Source organism: Manacus vitellinus, unplaced genomic scaffold (genome assembly GCF_001715985.3).
Source record: "Manacus vitellinus isolate BGI_N305 unplaced genomic scaffold, ASM171598v3 scaffold_14_pilon, whole genome shotgun sequence".
NCBI classification, from domain to species: Eukaryota; Metazoa; Chordata; class Aves; order Passeriformes; family Pipridae; genus Manacus; species Manacus vitellinus.
Genome location: NW_021939063.1, coordinates 1,407,044 through 1,419,691, shown reverse-complemented (window position 1 = coordinate 1,419,691; position 12,648 = coordinate 1,407,044). Strand labels below are relative to the sequence as shown.

At 55.9% G+C, this 12,648-nt stretch overlaps 1 protein-coding gene and 1 long non-coding RNA gene across 3 annotated transcripts; both read left to right on the top strand.

The window, feature by feature from the left end:
* The first annotated feature begins 362 nt into the window (after window positions 1-362).
* Window positions 363-3,078, top strand: LOC108638887. The gene is made up of 3 exons (XR_001920126.1): window positions 363-619; window positions 1,387-1,484; window positions 2,758-3,078. It is a non-coding gene; the product is annotated as an uncharacterized LOC108638887 (long non-coding RNA).
* Window positions 3,079-8,231: 5,153 nt separating this feature from the next.
* BHLHE40 (basic helix-loop-helix family member e40) lies at window positions 8,232-12,115 on the top strand. 2 transcript variants are annotated; one of them, XR_001920178.1, is made up of 3 exons: window positions 8,232-8,559; window positions 9,542-10,940; window positions 10,986-12,115. XR_001920178.1 is itself a non-coding variant. In XM_018068776.1 (2 exons), exons 1-2 carry the CDS (start codon window positions 8,391-8,393, stop codon window positions 10,399-10,401), a joined length of 1,029 nt encoding a protein of 342 aa, XP_017924265.1. In that variant the 5' UTR covers window positions 8,232-8,390; the 3' UTR covers window positions 10,402-12,115. The 2 variants fall into 2 exon arrangements, 1 of the variants encoding a protein (XP_017924265.1); XM_018068776.1 differs by having other exon boundaries at window positions 9,542-12,115.
* The last annotated feature ends 533 nt before the right edge of the window (window positions 12,116-12,648 follow it).

The window sequence follows — 12,648 nt, the reverse complement described above, 5'->3', positions numbered from 1 at the left end:
CAGGCTATTCTATAGTTTCATGATCCCCATGGGAGACAAGTCTGTGGAGGCAAGTTTGGAGAGAAGGAGGCTCAGGGGGGACCTTCTCATTCTCAGTAACTCCCTGACAGGAGGGTGGAGCCAGGGGGGCGTCCGCCTGTTTTCCCAGGAACTAGTGACAGGATGAGAGGACGTGGCCTCAAGCTGTGCCAGGGGAGGGTCAGGCTGGACATCAGGAGGAATTTCTTCCTGGAAAGGGTGGTCAGGCACTGGAAGGGGCTGCCCAGGGAGGTGGTGGAGTCCCCATCTCTGGAGGTGCCAAAGGAAGGACTGGATGTGGCAGTCAGTGCTCTGGGCTGGGGCACAAGGTGGAGACCGGGCACAAGGTGGAGACCGGGCACAGGGTGATCTTAATGATCTTGAAGGTCTTTTCCAGGCTCGGTGATTGTGGGATCTGTGAGCCTCGGGCTCTCCCGGCTGGTGAGAGCGGGTGGGCGAGCACTCTCTCCAGCGACGTCAGCGCCGCTCCGCCGGCAGCCAGCGCTGGGGAGGGGGCGAGAGGCGCTTCTCGGGAAAGTACTTCCACACCCACCACGAACCCTCTGGGATAGACGTGATCTTTGCCACCTAAGAACGAAAGGTGTGTGGTTACTCGGAGCAGGTTGGAACAAATTGAGTCCTGCTCACAACCCTCATTTTTCCAGCGGGTACCTGCTGGCTCCTGGCCGTTCTCATCGGCGGGAGGGTGTAACCGAGAGGCACCCCGTGTCCCGCCGGCCCACACTGCCGGGGAGCTCTTTGCATTTCAAACAGCGGTGCACGAGGGGAATATTTGTGCCGGGATGAGCTCCGAGATGAGCCGGAGCGTTCCCTGCCCCTGCGCGGGTTCTCCTCCCGCCTCCTGCAATATGGAAATGATCCTCCCGGCAGACAGCTGAGTCCCACCTCGGTTCCCATTCACCTGGAGATGAAAGTGCTCTGGCTGCCAGTGTAGGCGGGGCAAAACTATTTAAAAACCTCATTAGAGAAAGTATTTGGGGAAGACAGCAACACCCTCAGTTGTGGTTTGCTCCAGGACTTCTCAGCCAGATCCCTGCTGATACAGAGGGAAGGGCACTATGAGAGACATTCCTGTCAACTACTACTGCTTGTAGGGATGCCTTGGGTGTCCTTTGCCTTTCTCTCTGTCCTAGTGGGCTGTATTTTCTCCCCAAATACGGGCATGTTCCACCCGAGGTGCAGTTTAGGTGGCTCTGTGTGTCACGGAGGGATCCTGGAGGGATCCAGGAGGGGTCCGGCTCCCTGCCAGAGGAGCACAGTCAGCAGAGCTGTGTGTAATCTTGATTAGGCACAAATCCACCGTGAATATTTCCTATTCCATTTAATTCCTGTTTGTGCTTATTTCAGCTGAATTTGCAGCAGCAGTAATGCCCAAGCCACATCTGGCTCGTGATGCACATGGGATCAGACCGGGACTTTGGGAGGAGGAGGATCTGGATTCAGAGGTTTGGCTTCTTATTTAGAAAATGACGGGTTGCATTCTCCCACGGCTGCTCCAGACTGCCCCAGAGCTGAATGATATTCCTGTCCAAGGGTTTTTTAAGTCTGCCTGACTAGGAAACAATGTGTATGATTTGTCTGGCCTGGTGCGAATGAGCTTGTGCACCTGCACTTCCCCTTCTGACTTCATTTTCTTTGCATCTCATTTATTGGAAGGGGCCAAATGTTCATTAAGTCCTGATGAGTTGGAGTGCCAATGATCCCTTTTCCTCTCCCACCCAGACGTCCACCTGCCTTAAGCAGACCCTGGTTAACGCAGACAACTGCAGCCCCTGGCCAGCCATGGGGCATCCTACACACTTGCAAGCAGGTACTTGATCCCATAGGATCACAGAAACACCAGGCTGGGATGAGCAAGTCCACGTGCAGCACTCAGGCTTGTTCTCTCTTATCTCCAGCCACAGGAGTCAGTGGCATCCTGGCAGAAGTCCAGCTGGGCTCCCCATGTGCCCCCTCCCAAAACCACACAGAACCACAGAATCATCAAGGCTGGAAGAGACCTTCAAGATCATCCAGTCCAACCATCAACTCAGAACCACCATAGCCAGCCCTAAACCATGTCCCCAAGTGCCACATCCAGATGCCTCTTGACCACCTCCAGAGGTGGTCACTCCACCACCTCCCTGGGCAGTGCTTCAGCTGCTGCCAGGCTCTGTCCCCACGTGGACCTGCCCCATTCTCCACCTCTGCCCGTGCCCTGGTGAGCAGCTCAAGCTCTGCCACTGTGCCGATGGCATTTACAGCTGGAACCAAAGCCCCCCAGCCCAATCCTTGGGCACCTCACACCCTGTGAGCACACAGGTCACACAGACCTTGTCCCAAAGCCTTGGGGTTCAGAGGTCAAGGCGAGAGGACTCATCCATGTCCTGACATGAACTGCAGGAAGAATACACTCTCAGGCTCTTCTCCTTTATTTTATTATTATTATTTTTAGGGGTGTGTGTTAATTTTTTTAACCCAGTTAGCAAGTTCAGAGTATTTTCTATGTTAATATTTGACTCAGAGGTGATGCAGTTTGGCCCCGTGGCTGTTGTTACCTGCATCCCCCAGAAAGATCAACATCTCCCCAGACTCTGAGCCCCGGTGGTGCTGATTCCTGCCGGGGTACGTGGGTGCCAGTGCAGAATAAATACCATGGTATTTTCCACGGGGCAGATCTGAAAGCACCCTGCTTTCCTTGCTTTGCATACTCAGAGCATCATCCTCTCTGCTTTCCAGATATGAAAGGCGAAGCAGAGACATCTGATGGGGCTCCAGCGCTGACTCACTGTTTGATGTGAGGCAGGAGGAGAGATGTGATCAGATCCCTCTGTGCAGAGCAGCCACCAGACAACGCGTCACCGGGCAAAGAGACTCCTGCTCCTCCCAGCCCCTCAAACAGTGGATCAGCCCTCACCATCCCCTTCTCCTCCTGAGCTCTGCAGAGACCACCCAGCCAGCGCAGCACCCGGATGTCACCTCTGAAATGGCTCTTAGGTTGTGGACTCCCCATCCCTGGCAGTGTCCAAGGCCAGGTTGGACGGGGCTTGGAGCAACCTGGGCTGGTGGAAGGTGTCCCTGCCCATGGCAGGGGGTTGGAGCTGGATAACCTTTCAGATCCCTTCCAGCCCCCCATTCCCTGTTCCCTGTCCAGGCAGACGGAGGCTGGGCCGTGCTCGGTGCGGGCGCAGCCCCGGGGTGTGCCGGGTGTGCTCGCCCGGGGTTCTTTCTCACGAGATGGTGCAACCAGCCAGCAGGGAACTGGTTAAACAGCGTGAGCTCCCCGCTGCCCGGGCTTGGCAGGGCAGGATGTCACCAGGAAGCCGGCATGTTTTATTAAACACAGTATCAAAGTGGGCTAAAGTCTCTTATTAATGTCCACAAATTTTGCCACTTCCAAATAGTTTCCACCTACATATTCCTCCCACTGCTGCACTGGGTGCTGGCAAACATCTCTTCTCAAAGAGGGGAATGGCTTTCATTTGAATAGTCCTCAGGCGAGTTTCGCTGAGCGATGCCAGCGTCATTCCCGCAGCTCTCACGTGCCCGGCAGTGCTCCAGGGTCGTGCCGGAGGGAGGGCACAGAGACAACAGCTCTCGCTGGGTTTTCCCAGTGCTTTATCCAAGCAGAGCCCGTGGTAGCCTAAACCAATGTAATTAAGCAGCGATGGGTGCAGATATTTGCAATATTAAATCTCTCCTCCCGACTCGCGGGTGATCCTGCAGCGAGCGCGGTCAGCTGTGCTATCGACAGTGAGTCACAGGCACAGCTGAAACCACCAGGCTTCACACTGAACTCAGACTTCTGCAGCTACCAGAGCCCTGCTGGGCGTCAAGCTGCTCCTCAGACTCTGCACGGTGAGGTCCCACATGTCCCTCGGGACCCAGCCTTCGGCTGAGGGGGGCGGGACACCCTGAGCCTGCCTTGGACACTACGGGAAATGGGACGAGCAGGTCTCCTGGGAGCTCCTGGCTGGATACATCCCACACCGACCCACACACTGCAGGACCACAGACCCCATGGTGGGGGGTGTTTGACAGAGGCACTGTCTCCCCTGGCTGACAGCACCCACTGCCTCCCACCCATCCCAGAGCTGGGTGCTGCAGCTGGAGAGCTGCCGGGCTCGGAAGAAGAGCCGTCACGTTTACTGAGCTCAGGAGAGCACCCTGCTCCCCCGCTCCTTGAAAGACTCCCACTGCAGAGAGCAGTGGGTGTCAGGATGGAGGGCTGAGCGCATCCTGCCCGGCACAGCGTCCAGCCCGGCCGGGCCGTGGCTGTTCTTTCACCTCCGGTGCCAGTAACCCGAAACGGGATTGCTGGAAATGAGAGAGAGGGAGAGTCAGCGATTTGATTACAGGCCACAGGCACATGCCTGGCCTTCATGGATATATTAAGTAAGAGACATTTTAAAACAAAACCACCCTCAGTAACCTTATCGTAAGCTCGAATCCACAACCCATCTGTTAACTCCCAGCGCTGCCCACATAGGCTGCGATCAGACGGCGGTGCCAGGGATTTTCGGAACGTTTTCCCCAAATCGCTGTGGTCAGAAGGGGACAGTCCCAGGGAAGGGGCAGATCCTGGGGCTCGGATCTCCAGCCCACCCTCAAAGCAGCCCCCAGCCCCTCGTATTCTCCTGCCTCTGTAAATAACTGCAAATCCCCTTGGCCACGCGCTGCCGCTGTCCTGTGACTCCCGGCCCTTCTGGAGGAGTGCTCGGGAGACCCGCTGCACCAATGCCTTCAGGAAATTCAGCCTTTCTAAACATTTTGCTACTGCCTGAATCGTACGTTGTAAAGGAACCCTCCACACAGAAATAATTCAGCAAACACAAGCGAGAAGGCAAATTGATGATTGCATCAGCCCTTGCTTCTGAAAACTGATCCCCAGGAAAATGTAACTCAACTCTCGAGCAATCTAACTTGATGCACAAGAATGTAATAACTTCATTTGGATCCTCCTTTTAGGGGGACTCCTAAATCCTTGGCAACGTCCCTTAAGGTCATGAGTAAATCCTGATATGGAGAATTGTTTGGCAAGCACGAGAACAGTAAAAGGGCTAAATAATTGGGGATTACCTCTGACCCTGATCTGTGGCTCACCACCCACTGCAGGAATGTACCGAATATCTCAAAGAGCATGCAGGAGTCAGACAATCCACGGGCATGAAGCTGTCCACGTACTCTCAGAGCCCGAACTTCAGATGAAGAGCAGGTTGGCCCCAAACCTCATTTTTCATTAGCAATCAGCTTCAGCAAGCTCTAATTATTTCTGTTGCCTTGGACAGAGGGTCAGTGATGGGACAGATGAAAAATTGTTCGTGTTTTTTTCACCCTTTGTTTGGAAAATAACAGCTTAGGTCTTCAGGGCAGAGAGAGAACGAACTGTCTGATCCAGGGCTCGTTACTGAGGCTGGTTATGGTCCCCTGAGCTGCATCAGGGACAAACACAGCACTCCCATGTTTCTGATGTTTACTGCTGAATTTTTCAGTGCCTGAAGGAAAGACGAGCTCTGCTGTGAGAGGCTCACAGCCCAGAGCTGTGATCCTTTGGTACTCAGTGCTCCATTTTCAGTCCCCACGTCCCCTCCTCTGTGGTGGGGCTGCAGCACCACAGCGACTCTCAAGATCGGTGAGCAGGTCCTGCCCATAGCAGGGGGTTGGAACTAGATGGTCTTTGAGGTCCCTTCCAACACAAACAGTCTGTGATTCCATAATCCTGGCCATAATCACCAGGTTTGCAGGCTCAGCTGCCAAACACCGAGAAGACCACACTGAGTGGGACAACCCAAGCATCTGCTTTCACTGGTACAGTGCTGTGCTGTTAATGCCTGCATAAAATCTTTGTGCTCTCACATAGTACCTGCTGCCCTCGGATTCCTCCCGAGGTGGAGCAGGCCAGGACTCTCCAGGCGATAGCAGTGGCTCTGGGCTGGAGTTCTGCTATTTCCTTATCTGGGTAAGTGCACCCTTTATCAGATGAGCCTGCCTCTACTTGCTCAGCATTCAGCAGGGAAGTGACCACGGCCCTTCAGGAGAGCTTTGCCTTGGCAGGTACTCACACACCATTATCATCACTCAGGGTTTTGCAACAGTGTCCACCGGCTGCAGATCCTTGGTGCAAGCATGGGAAATCATGGAATGGGTTGGGTTGGAAGGAACCTTAAAGCCCATCCAGTGCCACCCCCTGCCACGGGCAGGGACACCTTCCACTAGCCCAGGTTGCTCCAAACCCCGTCCAACCTGGCCTTGGACACTTCCAGGGATCCAGGGGCAGGCACAGCTTCTCTGGGCAGCCTGTGCCAGGGCCTCCCCACCCTCACAGGGAAGGATTTCCTCCTGAAAATTCCTCATAGAATCACAGAATGGTTTGGGCTAGAAAGGACCTTAAAGCCCATCTCATTCCACTCCTGTGCCACAGGCAGGGACACCTTCCACTAGAACAAGTTGCTCCAAGCTCTGTCCAACCTGGCCCTGAACACTTCAGTGATGGGATCCCACCAGCCCTAAACTTCCCCGCAGCACCGACACTTCCCCAGAGCCACATTTTAGTGACTCTCAGTTATTTTTTTTCCCACACTTCCAAACTTCCGCAGCCGCCGGTTTCCCCGGGTCCGTGTTTGCGCCTCTGTCGCTTTGGGGGGTGATTTATTTTATCCCGATCTCAGCGCACACGGTGGGAGCACCGCACCGCGGCCCTGCCGCCCTGCGGGGAGCGGGGACGCCGGGACAGCGGGAGCGGCGGGGACAGCGGGAGCGGCGGGGACCAAGCGGCAAGCGGGAGCGGCGGTGCGTCCGGGACAGCGGACGGGAGCGGCGGTGCGCCGGACACGGGACAGGAGCGGCGGGGACAGCGGGACGGGAAGCGGAGGGGACAGCGGGACAGCGGGACGGGAGCGGCGGGTGCCGCCGCGCCGGACACACGTGCGGGCGGGGGGCCGGTCGGGCGCCCGCACTCCCCCGCGCCGCCGCACGTTGAGGCTCATGTGACGGCGGCCGGGGCGCCGGGGCCGCCAGACGTGCGCGGTCACAGGGCTCCGCACGTCGCTCCCGTCCCACCACATCCCGCATTTAACCCGGCCCGCGGCGCCCCGCCGCTCCTCAGCCCGCACGCGGCGCGGGCGCGGCATGAGCACAGCAGCAAGCAGCAGCAGCAAGCAGCAAGCAGCAGCAGGAGCAGGAGCAGCAGCAGCGTGCCGGCATCGCCCGCAGCCACTGAGCGCGCCCCGCACCGCTCCCGCGCCCCCGCCATGGAAGCGCAATCCCCAGCGCCGCAGCCCCCGCCCGCCTGCCTTGGGCAAACTGCCGCCTGGAACGGCGCGACCCTGCCGGGGTAAGCGGGTGTTTCCGGGGGTCCGGGGGGTCCGGCCGGGCGGGGGGAGCGGCTCCGGGCAGGGGGTAACGCGCTGCTCTGCTTTCCCCCGTGCAGGCTGGACTTCGCGCACATGTACCAGGTGTACAAGCCCCGGAGGGGGCTGAAGAGGAGCGAGGACAACAAGGTGAGTTGAGGGCGGACGGGTAAATTGGGGGATGATAAGGTAAAATTGTGGGTTAGCGGGATAAATCGGGGAGTGCGCGCCCCGGCAGTGGCAGTGACAGCGCTCCCGGGGCGGGGGCTCTGCCTCTCCCCGGGACACACGGGGCGGGAGGAGCAGCGGAAAAATGGGAATCGGCCGCTCCCGGGGCAAACACGGGGCGGGAGGAGCAGCGGGAGCGGGGCCGTGCGGGCTCTCCCCCCGCTGACCCGCTGCCCCCGGCCCCGCAGGAGACCTACAAGCTGCCGCACCGGCTGATCGAGAAGAAGAGGCGCGACAGGATCAACGAGTGGCATCGCGCAAGCTGAAGGACTGCCTGCCCGACGCACCTCAAAAGCTCAACGGTAGGTGCGAGCGGCGGGCGGAAGCGCCGGGGCCGGGGGATGGACGGGGCTCTGCTGCCGTTTCGCCGCGGATTTGGGGTGGGTTGTGTTTTCGCTCCGTGGTGCTGCACACCCGGACGGGCTGTAAGCGATCCCAAACTTTCTCGGGAGGGATGTGGCTCTATGAGTGTGGGTCCCTGCGGGAACTGCCCGCCGGACACCCCCCCTCGCTGCCGGGCGAGAGGAGCCCCCGGCCGGGCTCCCCAGGACTCTCCCGGGCTCAAGTCACGGTGCCAGCAGGGGCAGCAGAACGGATAAATAAAAGCCTTCTCCTGAGCTATGCGGCTGGTCCGAAAATACCCACAGGGTTCTGTGAGAGCATTTCCCGGAGCCCGCTTTTTAACTTATTTCCTGGAATGTTGTCGGTTATAGTCCTGCACTGCTCAGGATCACACCGTGCCCCTCCTCCCTCGGCTCCTGGAGGGCTCTGGCAGCCCCACAGGCTGCTGCCTGCATGTCCAACCCCGCAGCAGGCGCCAACCTGTCCCTGTGCTCCCAGACCTTAGGTCACCTGGAGAAGGCTGTGGTGCTGGAGCTCACCTTGAAGCACGTGAAGGCACTGACCAATCTCATCGAGCAGCAGCAGCAGAAGATCATCGCTCTGCAGAACGGTTTGCAGGCAGGTGAGTGTTCCTGCGGCGCCGTGTGAGCCCCTGTGTGTGAGGGACTCTCTGGGGAGGCCGCGAAACGCGGTTGTGACACCTCGTTCCCGGGAAGGGAGGAGGCAGGAGCTCTGGCCTTTCATCGCTGTCATTTTCTCTGGCTTTGCTTACGAGCTGTTGCAAAAAAAGATGCATTTCTCACGGCAGTCAGTGCCCTGTGGGGTTGTTTGCAATCAAATTGGGTTTTAAGTAGTTGTAGTTAAAGCCCAGGTTTGCTGTGAGGTTCTCTCCAAAGCTACCTAAACCTTCCCATTTGCGTTCATGAGCTTTACATAACCCAGTTGGGTTTGTTTGGGTGTTTTTTTCTGAAAACAAATCTGCTTTTTGTACACACCTTTTTTAAGTTTCTAAATAACTGAGCTGGCCTGTGCTCTGCACACAGAAGGGACTCGGTGTTTCAGCTTATCAGCTTTAGATATACTTCCTCCTCCTGTTTTCACATGTGGCACTCACGTGAATCTGATAAAGTAAAACTGAGTTTTTGGGGGAGCCGTCCCTGCCCCGGCAGCCCCAGGGAGGGTGGTGGAGCTGCCCGGGGCTGGTGGAGCTGCTGGTGGAGCAGCTCCTGGAGCTCCCTGCCCGGAGGTGCAGGGTGAGGTGCACCCTGCGGTCCCAGGGGTGGTTCCTGGGGAAGGCACAGCTTGACTCACTCCTGTGCTCTGTACTCCAGCACCTGTTGAAGGTGGATTTTACAGTAAATACAGAATGAAAAATAAGCTTAAAGTTGTTATGTAAAAGTGGACAAGTGGATGTTTCAGTGAAAATGTTCATTTTTGCAGAAATCCCAGGATTTCTGTTGCTAGAGTCCAGGTTGACCATCGCAGTCCCCTCTGGCTGTGCTGTACCCCAGGTCCAATATCATCTCCGGTCCTCCTCAGAAATGGAAGTGGAACTATTTAGCATGTTGTTAATTTTTAATTTCTTTCTGTTAATGTTCCCTTAGGTGACCTGTCATCGAGAAACCTTGATTCCAGCCAGGAAATGTTTCGATCGGGTTTCCAGATGTGTGCCAAGGAAATGCTGCAATACCTGGCGAAGCACGAGAACGGCAAGGAGCTGAAGTCGTCGCAGCTGGTCAGCCACCTGCACCGCATGGCCAGCGAGGTGCTGCAGGGCGGGGCCGCCCGCAAGGCCGGGGACATCCCCCCCAAAATGGTGGACCTGAAGGAGAAGCCCGTGCCCTTGAGCACGGCGGGCGAGGGCCACGGGAAGAACTGCGTGCCCGTGATCCAGCGGACATTCGCTCACTCCAGCGGGGAGCAGAGCGGCAGCGACACGGACACGGACAGCGGGTACGGGGGGGAGCTGGAGAAAAGTGACTCCAAACCCGAGCAGCCCTATTTCAAAAAGGATACCGACCTCAAGTACGCCGTGCAGGAGAGAATAAGCTCTATTAAGCAAGAGACTGAGGACCCGCCGGCCAAAAGGAGCAGGCTGGAGTCGCCGGAGGACGAGGGCCCTTTTGGCAGTGACATGATGGGCTCTTCCAGCAGCTTCCTGGGCCCCCACGCTCACCAGCCTCCCCTGTGCCTGCCTTTCTACCTGATCCCGCCGTCCGCCACCGCCTACCTGCCCATGCTGGAGAAGTGCTGGTACCCGGCCTCGGTGCCCGTGCTGTACCCCAGTCTCCCGGCCTCTGCTGCGGCGCTCACGGGCTTCATGAGCCCCGACAAAATCTCCCCCCCTCTGCTGATGCCCCAGAGACTCCCTTCTCCTGTCCCGGCCCATTCCCCCATCGACTCCTCAGCTCTGCTGCAAGCTTTGAAGCAGATTCCTCCTTTGAACTTGGAAACCAAAGACTAAGCACAATGTGACTGGTTTTTTTTTCTTTTTTTCTTTTTTTTTTTTTTTTAGTTTGAGACTGTTTCCCTTTTCTATATTGGCTGGACTGAGGTGTGGGGATAAGGTTCACTGCACATAGGAAGCTAAATCCCCTTTTCTCTGACTTGTCAGGTAGCTTGGAGAAGGATGAAGGATGTGCCCAGCTCCGCGATTCACAACTTCTTCCAAAAGATTAAAAAGTAAAAAGAAGGGGTTTGTGCTTTACCCCTGCCCTTCTTCCCTCTCCACATCTACAGAGCAACAGTTGACTCGGTCAGCTGCGACTGTACTGCAAAGCTGTGAAAAAATATTCCATTGGGCAGACTCGGTTTGAGGGTCTGCACATCCAGAATACCTGGACGTGAAACACGGTACTTCCCTGAACAGCTCCCAAGGCAACGGCTCCCTGTCCAGTTCCAGCTGGACTGGTGGGTGCTCCACTGGTCACCAGTGTCTGAGTGACCCCAGGCGTGGTGTGGTGGTGGTGGCAATGCCACCAGGAGTGTAGGAGGAGCAGGGCAGTGGTCACTGTGGTGGTGGCAGTGGCACCAGGAGGAGCAGGGCAGTGGTCACTGCTTGGTCATGCAGGGTCAGGTAGACCTAAGATGGGTTTCTCTCCACACCTTTGCTGATGCATTTATCTGTTTTTCAGAAATAAAAGGTAGCTGCTGCTTGGAGCTTTCCATGGCATACATCTAATAAATCAATTAACCTGCGCCCCTTCCTGTAACTTGAGCTGCTACTTTGGGCCGGGTTGGGGAGGAAATATCCCATGGATCACTTGGCTTGTTGCACCTGACTCCGGCCTCTCCCGCTGCTGCTGTACAGTCTCACTGGGGCTGTTGGGAATCTCCAGGTTTTCCCGGCCCAGCTGCTCCTGGCTGGGCCAGGGGGGAGCTCTGTGCCAGAGGGAGCAGTTCAGCCGGAGTGGGCAGCACAATCCCTGCTGAATGTGCCCCTGTCAGTGCCTTTGGAAAATGAAAAGGCTGGGATTTTCAGAGGAGTCTGATCCCGGCGGGGTTTGAGCATCTGAATTCCTCAGTCTCCTTGGCAAACCCTGGCTCACATCCCTGTGTTAGAGAGAGAGGGGTTGGCTGGTGACACTGTTAAACTGCAAGGGGCTTTCTCTGCAGAGGAACATCATCTCCCATTTAGCCTTTTTTTTAAGGAAAAAACCCCAAACTTCACTGCAAAAGGCAGTGCTCTTTGGTGGTTTTTTTCTGACTGGTTTTGAGAACTGGTGACCAGAACCCCGTTGTCTGGATCCTCCTGTCGCCCCCCCATTGCACCAGCTGTTGAGATGCACTATGCTTGATTGCAGATTGTGTTCTAACGTTTATTTTGTTGTTGGTTTTTTGGTTTTTTTGGTAAACAGTTGTTGCCTTTATTTGTAAAATCCTGTTATAAATATATATATATATTATATAAATATATTAAAAGGTAAAACGTTTCAGATGTTTATTATTTGTATAACTACTTGAGCATAAAGAAGTGAGAAATATGAATGTATTCTTGTTTCTGGGTTGTCTTTTTTTTTTTTTTGAAGAGAAGAATATTCCATTTTTCTCTCGGGAGAGGTACAGTGTTTATATTTTGGAGTTGCCTTCAAGGTGGGATATTGTACATATTTTTATCTTGAGTAAATGTTAAGTAGTTGTTTAAAAATGCTTAATAAAATAATTCTTTTCCTGTGGAAGATAAGGGTTTGCCTCCTGTGCTTTGAAATGTTTGAGCAGGGTCATTCTGTGTGGTCTGGTCCAGCAGTGGATGGCAATGGGATGGTGCAGAGGGGAGCAGGATCTCGGGGTGCAGGCAGAAGTGGGGATTTCGGGGTGCAGGGTGGAGCAGGACTCTCCTCGCTGCACCCCTGTCTCCTCTGCCATGGGTGCCCGAAGGAGCTCAGGGTCCCATTACCCCTGTCACCAGAGATATTTATTTATTTTAACTCCCTTGGCACCTCCAGGGATTTTTTTCGCTCCCAACCCGCAGGAGGTGCCAGGAGAGCCTGGCTGGCTTTCCTGCTCTCTCCTGATGTCACGTTGTGCTCCCTGTGTCTGGCATTTGGCTCCTGGGCCCCAAGCTCCATGGGGAGGAGGCAGCCCCTTGCCATGGAGGATGCAGCGTCTCCACAGGCTTTGCCTGGTACCTGGTGGAAAATGGGCTTGTTGCAAACTGGTTTTGCTTTACCAGTGCCCTCAGCCTGTGTCAGAGCTGCCACAGGACTGCCAG

Coding starts and splice junctions, on each gene's coding strand:
- BHLHE40 (XM_018068776.1), top strand. CDS start 8,391: ATGTCCAACCCCGCAGCAGGCGCCAACCTGTCCCTGTGCTCCCAGACC. Junction 8,560..9,541: donor GCAGAACGGTTTGCAGGCAG/GTGAGTGTTCCT, acceptor ATGTTCCCTTAG/GTGACCTGTCATCGAGAAAC.